This window comes from Bactrocera tryoni, chromosome 1 (genome assembly GCF_016617805.1).
Source record: "Bactrocera tryoni isolate S06 chromosome 1, CSIRO_BtryS06_freeze2, whole genome shotgun sequence".
NCBI lineage: Eukaryota > Metazoa > Arthropoda > Insecta > Diptera > Tephritidae > Bactrocera > Bactrocera tryoni.
The window spans coordinates 34,004,102-34,019,529 of NC_052499.1; the positions used below are offsets into that span (position 1 = coordinate 34,004,102).

At 35.7% G+C, this 15,428-nt stretch overlaps 1 protein-coding gene across 1 annotated transcript; it reads left to right on the top strand.

Annotated features, from left to right (window-relative positions):
* Positions 1-13,844: 13,844 nt before the first annotated feature.
* On the top strand, positions 13,845-14,717 carry LOC120766763 (craniofacial development protein 2-like). The gene has a single exon (XM_040092441.1). It carries the CDS (start codon positions 13,845-13,847, stop codon positions 14,715-14,717), a length of 873 nt encoding a protein of 290 aa, XP_039948375.1.
* Positions 14,718-15,428: the final 711 nt, after the last annotated feature.

Consider the following 15,428-nt stretch of genomic DNA (forward strand, 5'->3'; position numbering starts at 1 on the left):
ATATTTATGAGAAAGCTAGTTAAGGAAAACAATATTACATGAGCGCTTTGCAAATATTTATTTATGTATGTATGTATAATAAAAGTATCCAACATTGGCCCATTTGGGTCCATTGCGAGCATCTCGTTCTTATAAAATTACAAAATTAACGATAAATATTCTTATTTATGGAGTATTTTTTTATGAAATCACAAATATACAATATTTCTTTAAAGTCTCAAAAATACTCATATGCCAACTCTGCAGATTTTTGATTAATTTTTACATATGAAATAATTATAAAATTAGCTGTATAAATTATTGTTTGACTAAATTACTAGTGATCTTAAATTAAGCATTCAGACCCAGTAAAGAATAAAAAAATAAAATAATATGGCTGCGAGCCAAAACTGAATATATATGTATATATTTGTAACGGCTCGAATAAAATGCGCTGTACGAGAGGTATACGTAATTTATACAAATAGTTAAATGTGGAGAAAGCTCCTTAAAACAATAAAACTTCGTACATACTACATTTTAAAAGTACATGTTTGGAACAAATCAAACATTAAAAATACGTAAATAAAAGTAATAAATATTGCAATTAACATGATTACGATTACTACATTTATATTTATCGATTACTGTATTATTAAAATAAACAAACACACAAAAATTAAAAAAAAGTCTAACTAAAAGTAAATAAATGCCGAAAGTTGAGTGGATAGTTTAATTTTTATGTACTATAAGTTGTAAATTATAAATATAATAACGAAATACCATGAACGTAATTTAATGAAATGATGAGGGTGAAATAAAACTTATACCACTTGAAATGGTAAATTTGAAAAATTAAAGATACTTTCTTTTTACTTATAATTTCCACAGGATCACAGTGTATGGTTAATTATTAGCATGCATGGAGATAGATCTACTTTAGATGTGCGCTTCGCAGTGGCTTGGCTCATAGCACGCATTCAAATTACAATATTATTTTAATTAAAAATGGACTTTTTAAATAGTAGTTATATGCCGCAAATCATTTGATTGCCAGACAAAACTTATTTACAAAACAGCTCAAGTCATACAATAGCACACATTTGTATATAATTTTAATTAAAAGATTTATATTAAATTATTAACTTCATTTCTTTAATGTAAAAAAAGAAAAACCAGAAAAAGTGAATTTCAGTTTGTGAATTTCATTTCATAAGATATCAGTTGATGCAGTGGCTGATTCAGTGGGGGGAATTTCATACACCCCCAGTAAGTATGTGCTCTGAATTTTTGGACACTTCGCCGCATGAAAACGTGGCTGAGGACGAACATGTTTCAAGATAGATTGATCGGCTTTGCTTTTCTGCACACGCTTTATGGCATTGAAGTCACGCAGAAGTGGTTCTTGAAAGACTCCCAAAACTTGGACCATATCATTTTGTCTTGTGATATTTCCACCGATTTTTTCAATCTAGTAGGATTTGATATCAGAGGGTCGATTTGAAACTTTTTTACCATGATATTAAACTGTATAAAGAAGGGGGCCACAGTGGCTAGAGGCACCTGTGTACTAAAATTTTTGAAAAAGTGGTATATCGTAAATAATATAAGAACCCTTACCAACAAGGGGAAAAAGATGAATAGAATATAATATATACATAAATCGATTTCTACCCTTTCTGACATCTCTGTCATGCCAACTAAGGCATTAACGGTAATGCCTATTTATTTGAAAGAAATTTGGTATTTGCAATGGTGATAGCTTTCTATATGCTTAAGTCATCCATTATTAACACAAATAAATAGATGGTGTTCAGGGCTTACAAAGGAAACTTGTGCAGTTTTTGTCTGATTTTACTTATTGCCAAATTGTGCTAAACAATGGACTGACTATCCAGGAGTTTCGACTCGCAACTTATTGGCACAAGTTGGATTTGGCAGACGATCATTACAACTGATAATTCATGTTAACTTAAACCTGTTTCCATACAAAGCTCATATAACAATCAATCCGGTAAAACTCTTAAGATTTACTTATTCGCCTGGAATTTTACCAAAAATAGACTGCAATGGTCGAAGAAGACAATTACTTGATAAATTGCCTATTTATTTCTGATGAGATCCATCTAAACGAAAATATAAACAAGAAGAAGTAAGGAAGGGCTAAGCCAGGGAAATACTTTATGGTGTAAAACGTCAACCAGAGAATCGAAATCCAAGCAATTTTATATATACATATACCATATATAACTCCTATTCTGAGAGATACATAAGACATTATATGTAGTATATGGCAGTTGGGGTAGTATCGACCATATATATATTTTTTTTTAATTAATTACAATTACAATTTATATATATGTATATATATAGCACTAGCGGTTAAGCCATCAGCTTAGTCGACCAGATTTTATATATTTTTCCCAATCCCAATCATATAGAGTAAAGTCAGTCGGATGGTGCAAAAATTCTGATATTAGTTATATGGGGGTAAGTCAAGTTTTCGCTCAAATTTATGTATTTTAGGCACAAAGATACACTGTTATGAGTAAAACACGCTCTGTAATTTTTATTGAGATAACGCAAATATTGACCGATAGGGCTGTATATTAGGTATATAAGGGCTCAGGGATGTATTGACCTGATTCAAGCCATTTTTAACATACAGACATACCATTGTCAGAGAAGTACTATCACTGAATCACAATTATATTATATGTCTCACATATTCAACGATATTTTCAATCAAAAGTCAACTATAAGTTCTGGAGTCCAAATATTCGGTACCTAGGGGCTTGAACCCCCCTTTTGATGACGACCATGGCAAACGAAATAAGGACTACTATTTGAGGGCATGCACCTGGAATGTCCAGTCCCTTAATTGGAAAGGTGCCGCTGCCCAGCTGGTTGATGTCCTCGTGAAAATAAAGGCTGACATCACCGCCGTCCAAGAAATGCGATGGACGGGACAAGGAAAGACACGAGTAGGTCCTTATGGCATTTACAATGGCCATATAAAGGAGCGCAAGTTTGGTGTGGGATTCGTGGTGGGAGAGACTCCGTCGCCGAGTACTATCATTCACTCCGGTGAATGAACGTCTATCCACAATCCGCATCAAAGCGAGGTTCTTCAACATATCGCTGATCTGCGCCCACACCCCGACGGAAGAAAAGGACGATGTGACCAAAGATACCTTTTATGATTGCTTGGAGCTCACTTATGAGAGCTGCCCCGCCACGATGTCAAAATCGTGCTTGGCGACTTTAACGCCAGGGTAGGCAAAGAAGGTATCTTTGGCACTACAGTCGGTAAAATCAGCCTCCACGAGGAAACATCCCCAAATGGGTTGAGGCTGATCGACTTCGCCGGGACCCGAAATATGGTTATCTGTGGTACTAGATTCCAGCATAAGAAGATACATCAAGCTACCTGGCTGTCTCCGGATCGAAAAACCACCAACCAGATCGATCATGTTGTGATAGACGGAAGACACGTTTCCAGTGTTTTAGATGTGCGTGCGCTCCGAGGTCCTAACATCGACTCGGACCACTATCTTGTTGCAGCCAAGATTCGCACCCGCCTCTGTGCAGGAAAACACGACCGCCAACAAACACAAGGAAGGTTCGACGTCGAGAAACTGCAATCACAACAGACAGCAGAACGATTTTCTATTCGGCTTGCACTCCTGCTCTCTGGGAGCACTCGTCAACAACTCGGTATAAGACAACTGTGGGACGGCATTTCAAACTCCGTGTTGCAGCGGAGAGAAAACAGGCTGCCTACCTCGCAACGTTACGATCGACCACAACACGTGCGGGATGGGATAGATACCGAGAGTTGAAGAGGGAAGCGAGACGCATTTTCAGACAGAAAACGAAAGAGGCCGAAACGCGTGAGTACGAAGAGCTTGATAAGCTGGCCGGCAGGGGTAATGCTCGAAAATTCTACGAAAAAATGCGGCGGCTTACAGAAGGTTACAAGACCGGAGCATACTCTTGTAGAACCCCCAAAGGTGATCTAGTCACCGATGCCCAGAGCATATTTAGATTATGGAGGGAACACTTCTCCAGCCTGCTGAATGGCAGTGAATGCACAACACCAGGAGAAGGCGAACCCGATTCCCCAATCGATGACGATGGAGCAGACGTTCCATTACCTGACCATGAAGAAGTTCGATAGCAATTGCCCGCCTGAAAAACAACAAAGCGGCAGGGGCCGACGGAATGTCAAACACGGCGGCGAAGAACTGATATGGAGCATGCATCAGCTTCTTTGTAAAATATGGTCGGACGAAAGCATGCTGAACGATTGGAATTTAAGTGTGCTCTGCCCAATCCATGAAAAAGGAGACCTCACCATCTGCACCAACTACCGTGGGATAAGCCCCCTCAATATCGCGTATAAGGTTCTATCGAACGTATTGTGTGAAAGATTAAAGCCCACCGTCAACAAACTGATTGGACCTTATCAGTGTGGCTTTAGACCTGGAAAATCAACAACCGACCAGATATTCACAATGCGCCAAATCTTGTAAAAGACCCGTGAAAGGAGAATCGACGCACACCACCTCTTCGTCGATTTCAAAGCTGCTTTCGGCAGCACGAAAAGGAGCTGCCTTTATGCCGCGATGTCTGAATTTGGTATCCCCGTAAAACTAATACGGCTGTGTAAACTGACGTTGAGCAACACCAAAAGCTCCGTCAGGATCGGGAAGGACCTCTCCGAGCCGTTCGATACCAAACGAGGTTTCAGACAAGGTGACTCCCTATCGTGCGACTTCTTTTTTTACCATCCCTACTGGCAGCCATCGCGTGCAGATATAATAACCTCCGCACAATAACCACCACAAAAAAAATGATTTTTTTTCCATGTAATTTATATGGAAAACAGAAAATTTGAAATAGGCACCTCTTAATATTAATATTAAGATCTCATCTTTTGAGTGACTTTCTTTTTCACATTTTCGAAAGTTTTTATTTTCAGTTGAAAAAAAAGGTTGACTCAGAATGACACACCCTAATGTATATATAACACTATATCTATATCGAATAGTTTTAGATGATACGTAAAACAGTTAGGTGAACAAAACTATAATTCTCAGCACAAACTGGTTGCAAGAGTATAAAAATTGCCGTACATTGAGTGAATCAAATCTAGAAATAATCCAGACGACAGAACTTAACCCAGAACGAGTGTGTGGTCCGCAGTTTCATCAATTTGTAATATGAGGTCATACTTCTTTATGCTTATTTTACTTTACTAAGAAAACGGATTACCAGTAGCTGTCAATGATTACCGTTATTTAAAGATGTTGAATGAGTTGTTTTACCCAGAACTGCGCCGAAGACGTATCACTTTTAATAGCAAGATGGAGCAAATGCACACATACCCAGACTTGTTATTGCGGAGCTCCAACGATTCCAAAGGTCATGGGACCTGACTGCATCAGACTTTTTTTATGGGGTTATATTAAGCAAGAAGTGTGCAGAACAAAGTCCAGAAATCTGACTGAATTGAAGCAGACCATTAAATCTATAATTGATTCAATCCCGACTCAACCCTTCAGCCCGCAATGAATAATAATCTAATTAGGTTTCGCATAGGCTAAAATAAATAAATGTAATTTATTATTAGAAAAAGTTATTGGCGATTCTTGCGCCACTCAGTATGAATAATGAGGCTTTTAAAATAACCGCATAACTTACAATGATTGAATCATAAAATATCATTTCATTTGTGATGGAAACATTATGGTTGGGTTTTCTATACATTTTTCTTCGCTGCTTTAAATAAATCGTTCTGTAAATCAGTTACCTTCATGCTCTGACCATCCTGATATTTTTTTAGATATACGGGCCTCTTCTTTAAAGCCTTAAACACCATCGAAACCTTAAGTCCAAAAACCTAATATTGCTTCATTTATTTCCATAAAATTTATAACATAAAAAATTATACAATTTTGTTTTGTTCAATTCCTTTTAGACAAATTACATGCGTAATTAATAGTTGGACTACGACGATAAAAGATCTTCAAGTCACGGCAGTACAAGGTGCGTTCCAAAGTAAACAGGTTTGGTTGGTTGTTTGAATTTTTAAATTTTTTTGTATTTATTTTATCTTCGTTTTCGCGTCTGATGTGTTTCAGCTTACTAGGATTTTCTTTCTTTTTTATAATTTTCAAAGGCTTCTGCAGCAATCTATCAGCAAACTTTTAAATGAAAGTTTCAGACCGAAGTTTAAAATATATAAGTATGTAATATTACGAGGCGCTATCATTAGAGAATAGCTGCGAAAGCGATATCATATATAGGACTGCAGTAGTGGTGCAACCCTGAGCTACCAGGTCTTCTGACGCATGCGCAGTAGTGTGTGATTCTTTCTTATTGGAGAAATTACTTTTTCGCGTTAAAAAATGTTGCTGTTACCATTTATTTTTGTTTTCAATAAATTACTATAATTGATTTAAGGAGTTAAGTGTTCAAATTACAAGAAAAAAATATATTTGTGTATACATTTGTCATTCACAATAGGAAAAATACCAAATTTAATGAGGTATCTCCATACGCTCTTGAACGAATTCGACTCGATAACTTTGTTATTGCTTTTACATATAATTTTTTGACAAAAGAAAACACATAAATCGAAGGCAGCTGTATTGTAGTAGTTTCGGATTATTACAACATGTTGGGTTAAAAAATAATGTACAAAAATAAAAATTTTACAATAACTTATTTTTCCTAGCATGGAACCGGGTGGAAAACTTATTATCATGGGTATATCTTCAACATTTACGACATTTATTTCTAAATACGAATGAAGCCATTCTGATTGCCCTAATACGGAAATAATATGCAACTGTTATACGTAGAAAAGAATTATATTATCACTATTCCCCGCTAGGTGACGCAGCATTACACCACAGAATGATACCAACTGAAATGTTCTTGATGACGCAGTACATTAATGCTTTAATGTTACAAAGAATTTGTTGAAACATACATATATACATATTTTAAAGAAGAATAACTATTTATTCATATTAATATTGTTTATTTGTTCGTGTAATTTTGCGATGACATATACATGAATAAGCAAATTAACACTAAACATACCATAACGGGTCACATGACCCATTTTGAACTTTTGCATTGAAAATGCACGTATAATTTTATTGCGATTGCACATTTGACTTCATGACTTTTTCTAAGTAATTAATGTACAGTTATAAAAATATTTTTGTTTTGTTTTTTTTTTTTGTTTATTCTGAGTAATCCTTGTTGTATACCGATATCTACCACAACGGGTCATTTGACCCGGAGAGAATTTTTCTGTGTTATGAGATTATCGAGTCATATTTGTAGTCAGTAAGTTGCACATTCTTCCAAAGACTGTTGCGTAAAGTAGTTCAACGAAAATAGCTCAGAATAATTTCAAGAAAATATCAAATTTTAGATTGAAAATAGCTTTTTAGTGTAAGAAAAAGTGGCAAAAATTGAAATCTTGGTAAGTACCTAGCTTATATTTTATTTTGATACTATAGTAACACAGATCATTTTTTACTCAGAAAAATGTCGAAGCAAACAAGACAGTACAAGTTCTTAGAAGATATAAATAATATTGGCGAAGAGTTTTCAGAAATTAGTGAAGATGAATTTTCTGAAAATGAAGATATATTGGTTGCGAATAAAAATGAGTTTGATTCTACAGATACTGACGATGAAGAGGCAAATATTGGGAATGTGTGTAGTGGCTGAAAGAGAATAAGATTACTCTCAAGTTCGGAAGAAAGTGAAGTAGAAATAAATGAACAAAATATTGCAATTGATGGATCTGTTTGGGATGAAATACAAATAGGTGGCACACCTGGAAGACCACCACTTCATAACATTTTCAGGCAAAAAGTAGGCCCAACAGGATAAGCAAAACGCCATATAATGAAAGGTAAAGTTAGTACTGCATTTTCATTGATAATTGACCACCGTATTATGAACCATATAAGAACATGCACAATAGAAGAACCAAAGAGAGTGTTTGGTTCCGATTGGAGTTTATCTAAAAAAAAATTAGATGCATTTATTGGAATTTTATATGCTCGAGCTGCATATGGAGCAAATAATTTGAATATTTCCTTTTTGCGGAATAACATATGGGGGCCTAAATTCTTTTCTGAAACTATGAGCAGAAATAATTTGACCGAAATTCTTAGATTTATTCGTTTTGATAAAAAAAGTCAGCGTATCCAACGTTTGAACACAGATAAATTCGCTTTGGTATCTGCAATTTGGGATATTTTCATTGAAAACAACCAAAACTGTTATAAACCGGGTGAAAATATTACTATAGACGAACAGCTACATATTTCCGACTAAAGTACGATGTAGATTTACGCAATACATGCCTAAGAAGCTGCATAAATTAGGAATCAAATTTTGGTTAGCATCGGACGTCGATAGCAAATACGTCATAAATGCACTTCCATATCTTGGAAAAGATGAATATAGGCCCTCTTCAGTACCACTCTCTGAACATGTTGTACTCAAACTCATTGAGCCATTAACGGGTTGCGGAAGAACTGTAACCACAGACAACTTCTTCACAAGCAAACCCCTAGCAACACAACTCCTAGCCAAAAAAACTACGTTAGTTGGAACTATTCTGTCAAATAAAAGAGAATTACCACTAATTGCGAAGCAAAAGAAAGATGATATGGAACGATTTTCGTCGAAAATTTTTTGTTTTTTGCTTTTATAATAGAAATGCTCAACATACTATTTTGTTTAATTATAATAAATTTTATTTATATTTTTATTTCCTTCCTAACATCCATATTTCATTCATTCAATCATGAAACATACAGTCGGGTCATTTGACCCGCTATGGTAGAAATAGGTATATATTAAGGCTTGGTAAGAGTAGTGTTAACTAACGCGCAAGCATTCCAAGAAATACATTATAAATTAAGTAGACGAATATTTTAAGATTTATATTATTAGTGAGCCCAGGCCTGCTTAAAAGCATTTTCACACTTTGTTATTATAAGAGAAGACTTGTATTTCAAGCAATTTAAATGGAATTTCAATTCTCTAACAAGTTATACAGAGCTAGGCTGGTATATCGAATGCTGCCTAAAATGATGACTCTGTATCTGTTTGTCCCACAGTATAATAGTTTTGTTCAACTAACGGTTGTACGTACATATAACCTAAAACTGATAGAGATAGATATAGGCTTATATATACATACATATATAAATGATCAGAATGACGAGAAAGTTTGAAATCCGGTCGTAACTTGAGTAAAAATGGAGATATCTTAATCATATCAAGCGTTCCTTAGTAAAAAAGGTATGATTTTTTTTTTGAAAAAATGAAGGTGGAGGCAACCTCAAATAAGTTTAATGTACATATCTCCTGAACCACTAAAGCTACAACAACCATATATGCTTAGCGCAATTATTATAAGAATTGAAATCTGAAGACAATCCCGCTCACTCCCCATATTACGAAACTGTTCAAAACTACTAACTGAAAACGCCAGAGAGATTAAATTTACCTCCGAGATGGTATGAGACACATTTTAGTGAAATCGCATATCTCGAGACCCCACTCACCGATTTCGACTAAATTTAGTACCTGGTATTCTTCACAAACATATTCTTATGTGACAGTGCGAATAATCAGACAACAACCACGCCTATTTCTCATAATAAAATTATACAATTTTTGGACTAATAATTCCTTTAAAGTATGCACCCTTATGACCAAATTGCCCAAATCCAACAAAAACTCTTATTCATAGTTGACTTTTGAGCGAAAGTATCGGACAATGTATAGGATATCAAAAATGTGTTGGATCGGGATACCTCTAACATAAAGATTTTTTAACTCCAGGTGGCTTTATTGAGTTATCTCAATGAAAATTACAGAATGTGTTTTGCTCATTACTAAAAATTGGACGAAAACTTGACCTAGTCGCTATATAACTAATATCAACGTCCGGCTGACTTTACTCCATGTGCTTGCTGATTGTATGTGAGGCACTTTAATGAAACCCAGTGAACATTTTTTTAGTATGTGGCACGATAATAGTTAATAGATATAGTCGGATGGACACACTTTTTTATTCTTTTAACAACCCTTATGCCGGATATCTCTGTCAGATTAAGAGTTGTATATAGTATATGTACATATAAATTTACTTGGATCCCGATCCTCTGGTTGACGTTTTATACCTTATTACACTGGCTTTTATTCCTGGAAGTTGCAAGATTATAAATTGTTCGGTTGCACCCCAACTCAGACTTTCCTTACTTGATTTAGAATTACTTTTAAGGCGAAAGCGAGATTTCCTTTAAGTAAAACAAGATATTTTATATGCTATAATGCTAAATATCTAGATTTTTTATTATAAGTAAAACTATACAACTTTCCACATAACTCTTCGCACATTTTTGATAAGGGGCCTGAGGAAAGATTATACGAAGCTTGTATGGACGAAAATGGTGCGCATACCGCAATAATTGAAATCAAGTTTAGTATGAAACACTTTTTAAAAGAAAAAGCAATGTTCGTCTGCACCACAACTTTTCAAGTCCCCAGTTGTCCAATAAGTTTACATTAACGCCATGTCACGCCATTGATAGCCTTTTTACCCAAAATATCGGTAAATTTTTGAAGTACCTTAAATGAAGTCTCTTTATAAATAAGTAAATGTATAATAATAATGGTTATATTAGGCGTGTTTTATTTTACCAACTAATTAAGCTCTTAGCTTATTTTGTATGGAAGATTTAGCCAACATATTATGTTGGCTTGTCATAAGCCATTGTGGGATGTCCACAATAATTTTAGATTTATTTTAATATAAAAACTGATACAAAGTTGATGATTGAAAATGAAAATTAAATGGAGAGCGAAAATGATGAAGCGTGCCAGCAGTCGAGATGATGCGCCAAGAAGAACGAAAGATGGCAGTTCGTCAAGCTGACAGCTTTTCCAGTTTTTGGGTTGCCATATCTATGCTTTTTGCAGAGATGCATTTGGGGTTGCCACATTACTTTGGGGTTGCCACACCATCATAGCTTGTATATTGAACTAGAGGCATTACCAGTTCATCGCTTGTTTCATTCACAACAGGAATGATTTATCCAAAAGAAAGTTGTTGGCAAACCAAAATTACAAAATTTTGTGTTTTGTTTAAGTTAAAATTAATACAAATATGAACAATTGTTATAATTTGTTTGTATTAATATCATCAAATCAACAAAATAAATATATTTATACAGTAATTTAATATCCCTTTTACAAATTGAAGAATTCAAACTAACCTACTTATTCTCCACTTAAAACATTTTGAAACAAATTGAATATCAGCTGACTGTTCCCGCCCGTATTGCCAACACACTTTGTTTTTAAACGAAAATATGAAATTAGCTAAGTGCGTTTTATTTGTCCATGATTTAGCTATTAGCTTGTGATGGCCAAATAAAACACGCCTATTGGATATTCCACACCTTAATTCCTGAAATGCGTATCTGTTATTTTAATGAAATTAATTAGATTTCATTCATTTAGTTAGTCATCATCATCATATCCTTTGTATAATGACTTCCGATTATTTGGTTTTTCCTCATATACCCAATATATTAAAATCAGACCCTTTTGTTGAGTTTATGTATGTATATCCCATTTGCGTAAATTAGGTTGATTTTAATTGTACATATTACGAATTATTTTCGCGAAATTTAGCATAGTAAATGTTCACGGATCATTTTATTATACAGCTGTCATTCAAACTGACCGAAAACTGATCCGATATCCAACTTCATAAAAGAAAATTTGTATACTCTTGCAAAATCTTGTAACAGAGTGTAATAGTTTTATTCACCTAACGGTTGTACGTATCCCCTAAAACCAATGGTAAAGAGTTATATATTAATGATTAGGATGTCTTCTGTCCGTCAGTCCGTCCGTATGTGCAAGCTGCAAATTTAATAAAACTTAAGACATCTTGTTGCAACTTGGTGGACATGTTTCTTGGCACCAAAGAAGTTTGGTATTGTAGATGGGCGTAATCGGCCCACTGCTGCGCCACAACTTTTCACAAAAATTGGCCTACTTCCCATATAACACAATTTGTAATTCCATTTGATTCTTTCACGTTCGGTAACAAATAAAGCCATTGATGTATCGGGATAGAACTGTGCATGAATACCTTTGAAGTGTGCCATCTTTGACTTCACTTCATATAGATTGGTGATGGTATGTGAGGTACCTTAATGAAACCCAAAGAGCATTTAATAATAACACTGTGATAGTCAAAAAAAAAGACAAGACCAAATTCGACGGTTTCCCCCTATTTCAGGTCCTACGAATCGAACTGCATCATTACTTTTTTGAGTTACAATCACGGTTTCATACAAAATTTTTTGTTGAAGTTTTTCATCAAAGTGGCCCATTGTAAGAGAAAGGCACATTTTTCTTTGGTCTCTAACTTTTTTAATGTTGACTTTTTTGATAAACTTTCTTCGGCAAAGCTTCTCAGAATAAATCCGTCTTTAAGTTCTTAGATGACTGTAAAAAAACAAAACAAAACAAAAAAACAACAAACAAACATTTCTCGTAGATGCCGGCAGTTCCCGAAGATATTTTGCGTCTACTCCGAGGGCTTGTAAATTTTCCACATACGTAGCAGAACAACGATAGGCCAATTGGACACTTATTCATTTTAATTTATTTTCTTAATATACAAGGCACTAAAACAATGTTCTTTCCGCGAAGTCAAAGTCAAATTAACAACTGCAATCTATGCTTAAAGTTTGTTAAGTTTTTTTTCTAATGGTTAGTTTGCTCAGAACGTTGTCTTTGCTTAAGTTTCTTACTATTACAAGATGTCACTTAATGTATAAGTATCAAAGGGTAAATTAAAATATTGACGAAACGTGAGGGAAAAAAAATTAAAAAAAATGGATTAAATTTCAGTTTTTTCGACATATTGGCTATAAGGACCTAAAAAACATTGATTTTGGGGTTTACAGTCATCTAAGAACTTAAAGACGGACTTATTCTGAGAAGCTTTGCCAAAGAAAGTTTATCAAAAAAGTCAACATTAAAAAAGTTAGAGACCGAAGAAAAATGTGCCTTTCTCTTACAATGGGCCACTTTGATGAAAAACTTCAACAAAAAATTTTGTATGAAACCATGATTGTAACTCAAAAAAGTAATGATGCAGTTCGATTAGTAGGACCCGAAATAGGGGGAAACCGTCGAAGTTGGTCTTGTCTTTTTTTTTTTTTTGAAAAAAACTATCACAGTGTAATATGACATGTTAAATGTAGAGAACGTATATTATAGGAAAGGTCGAGAAGAAAGTAAAAATATTTCTAGGCAACTCGCACGAGATGAGCGTGTTCCACGCGAGGAGGAAATTCCCACACCATTGCCTGCCTAGAGGCAAAACCGGCAGCCCCGGAGCTAGGCTCGGATGCAGAAGGCTAATTACCGAAACCGAAATAAACAAAGATAAGATTAAGAATGATAAATTGATGACGACCTTCAGCATGAAAAATGGATTACGAATAGGAACCTCGAATGTACATTCATTGCTAGAACCAACTAAGCTACCGCAACTTTGTAAAGAACTTAACCGCTACAAACTCATTCTTCTTGGTCTTTGCGAGGTTAGATGGGCCGAAGTTACAACAACCTCTGGCGAAAAATTCATTTTCTCTGGAAACAAGCCCACTCAAAGAAGAGAGAATGGCGTCGGATTTCTTCTTTCTAAGTCAGCCTCTGCGGCGCTTATAGAATGGAAAGCTCACTCGGATAAAATCATCTCAGTGAGGCTGCGCACAGGAGCTAGAAACATGTCTGTAGTACAAAGTTATGCTCCAACGAATGTAGCAGAAGTGGAAGTTAAGGAAGCCTTTTATAGTTGCCTCACAAAAGTAATGAGTGAAATCAATAAGGGTGACATAGTCATCTTAATGGGTGATATGAATGCCCAAGTTGGTCATCACAATAAGGGGTTAGAGGCGACGATGGGCCGACACGGGTTAGGCATAAAGACTGAGAATGGCGAGATGTTCACCGAAATTTGCGCAAATTTTAATCTTGTGATAGGTGAAACACTATTCAACCATAAACGTGTCCACAAAATAACTTGGACATCTCCAGATCGAATGACTGAAAATCAGATTGATCACATAGCAATAAGTCGTAAATGGCGCGGTTCCCTTATGGACAAACGTGGAGCTGATATTGACCATCATCTCCTAATTGCGTCAGTCAGACTCGAAGTTGCGGCAGTTAGCGACTTGAAAAAGAAGATACAGAAAAAATTTCACGTAGAGAAGCTGAAAGATGCATCCACCTGCGCAAGGTTTATCGAATCGCTAAATGCATCTGGCGAAACAGAATACACTCTAACTAGCGACTGGAAAAGTATAAAACAAACTTTCCTAAAAGCAGCGGAATATTGTATTGGATTCAAAGCATATAAACGAAAATCCTGGATCTCAGACTCCACATGGAGGTTAATAAACGAACGTAGAGAAATAAAAAATCAATTAAATTCCGCTAAGACGAGATCCGCCAAGGCGGCACCACAGCACACCTACAGCAAAACCGACAAGCTGATAAAGAAAAGGGCGAGAACGGATAAACGAATCTGGAGTGACAATTTAGCTAGAAAAGCGCAGGAAGCCGCGGAAACGTACCGCACACTTGACCTGTATTAAACGATACGACAACTGACAAACGCAACATTCAAAACCGCCAAACCGCTAAAAGATGAAGATGGCAAACTGACAACGGCCAAAGATAAGCAGACTACCAACTGGGAGCGTTATTATGAAAAATTGCTCTCACCAACTTCGTCGGAAGCTATTCAGTCATGCGGTTGCCAACGTTACATACCAAGACGTGACATTCACACCTCGTACCCGAATGAGACGGAGATAATGACAGCTATCAGAGCATTAAAGAACAACAAAACTCCTGGGCCGGATAACATCAACCCAGAACTCCTAAAAGCTGATCCTCAGACGACTGCGCGGATACTGTTTCCTCTACTCAAAGATATTTGGGCCTCAGAAAAGATACCAGACGAGTTGAAAGAAGGTGTTATTACTCTTCTTCCGAAGAAGGGAAATTTATCGGAATGTAAAAATTGGAGAGGAATAACACTACTAAGTATGGTGAATAAAATAATAACGCATATAATTCACAAAAGGTTATCTTATTCGCTGATGCATGGGCTACGTAAAGAACAAGCTGGTTTCAGACCCCATTGCTCATGTGTCGATCACATCAACACCTTACGAGTGATTGTAGAGCAGTCTGTAGAGTAGCGAACTCCTCTCTACATTTGCTTTATCGATTTTGAGAAAGCGTTTGACACTCTCAAATATGATGCGATTTGGAGAGCCTATTAATTAACCTAATAAAAC

Coding starts and splice junctions, on each gene's coding strand:
- LOC120766763 (XM_040092441.1), top strand. CDS start 13,845: ATGTCTGTAGTACAAAGTTATGCTCCAACGAATGTAGCAGAAGTGGAA.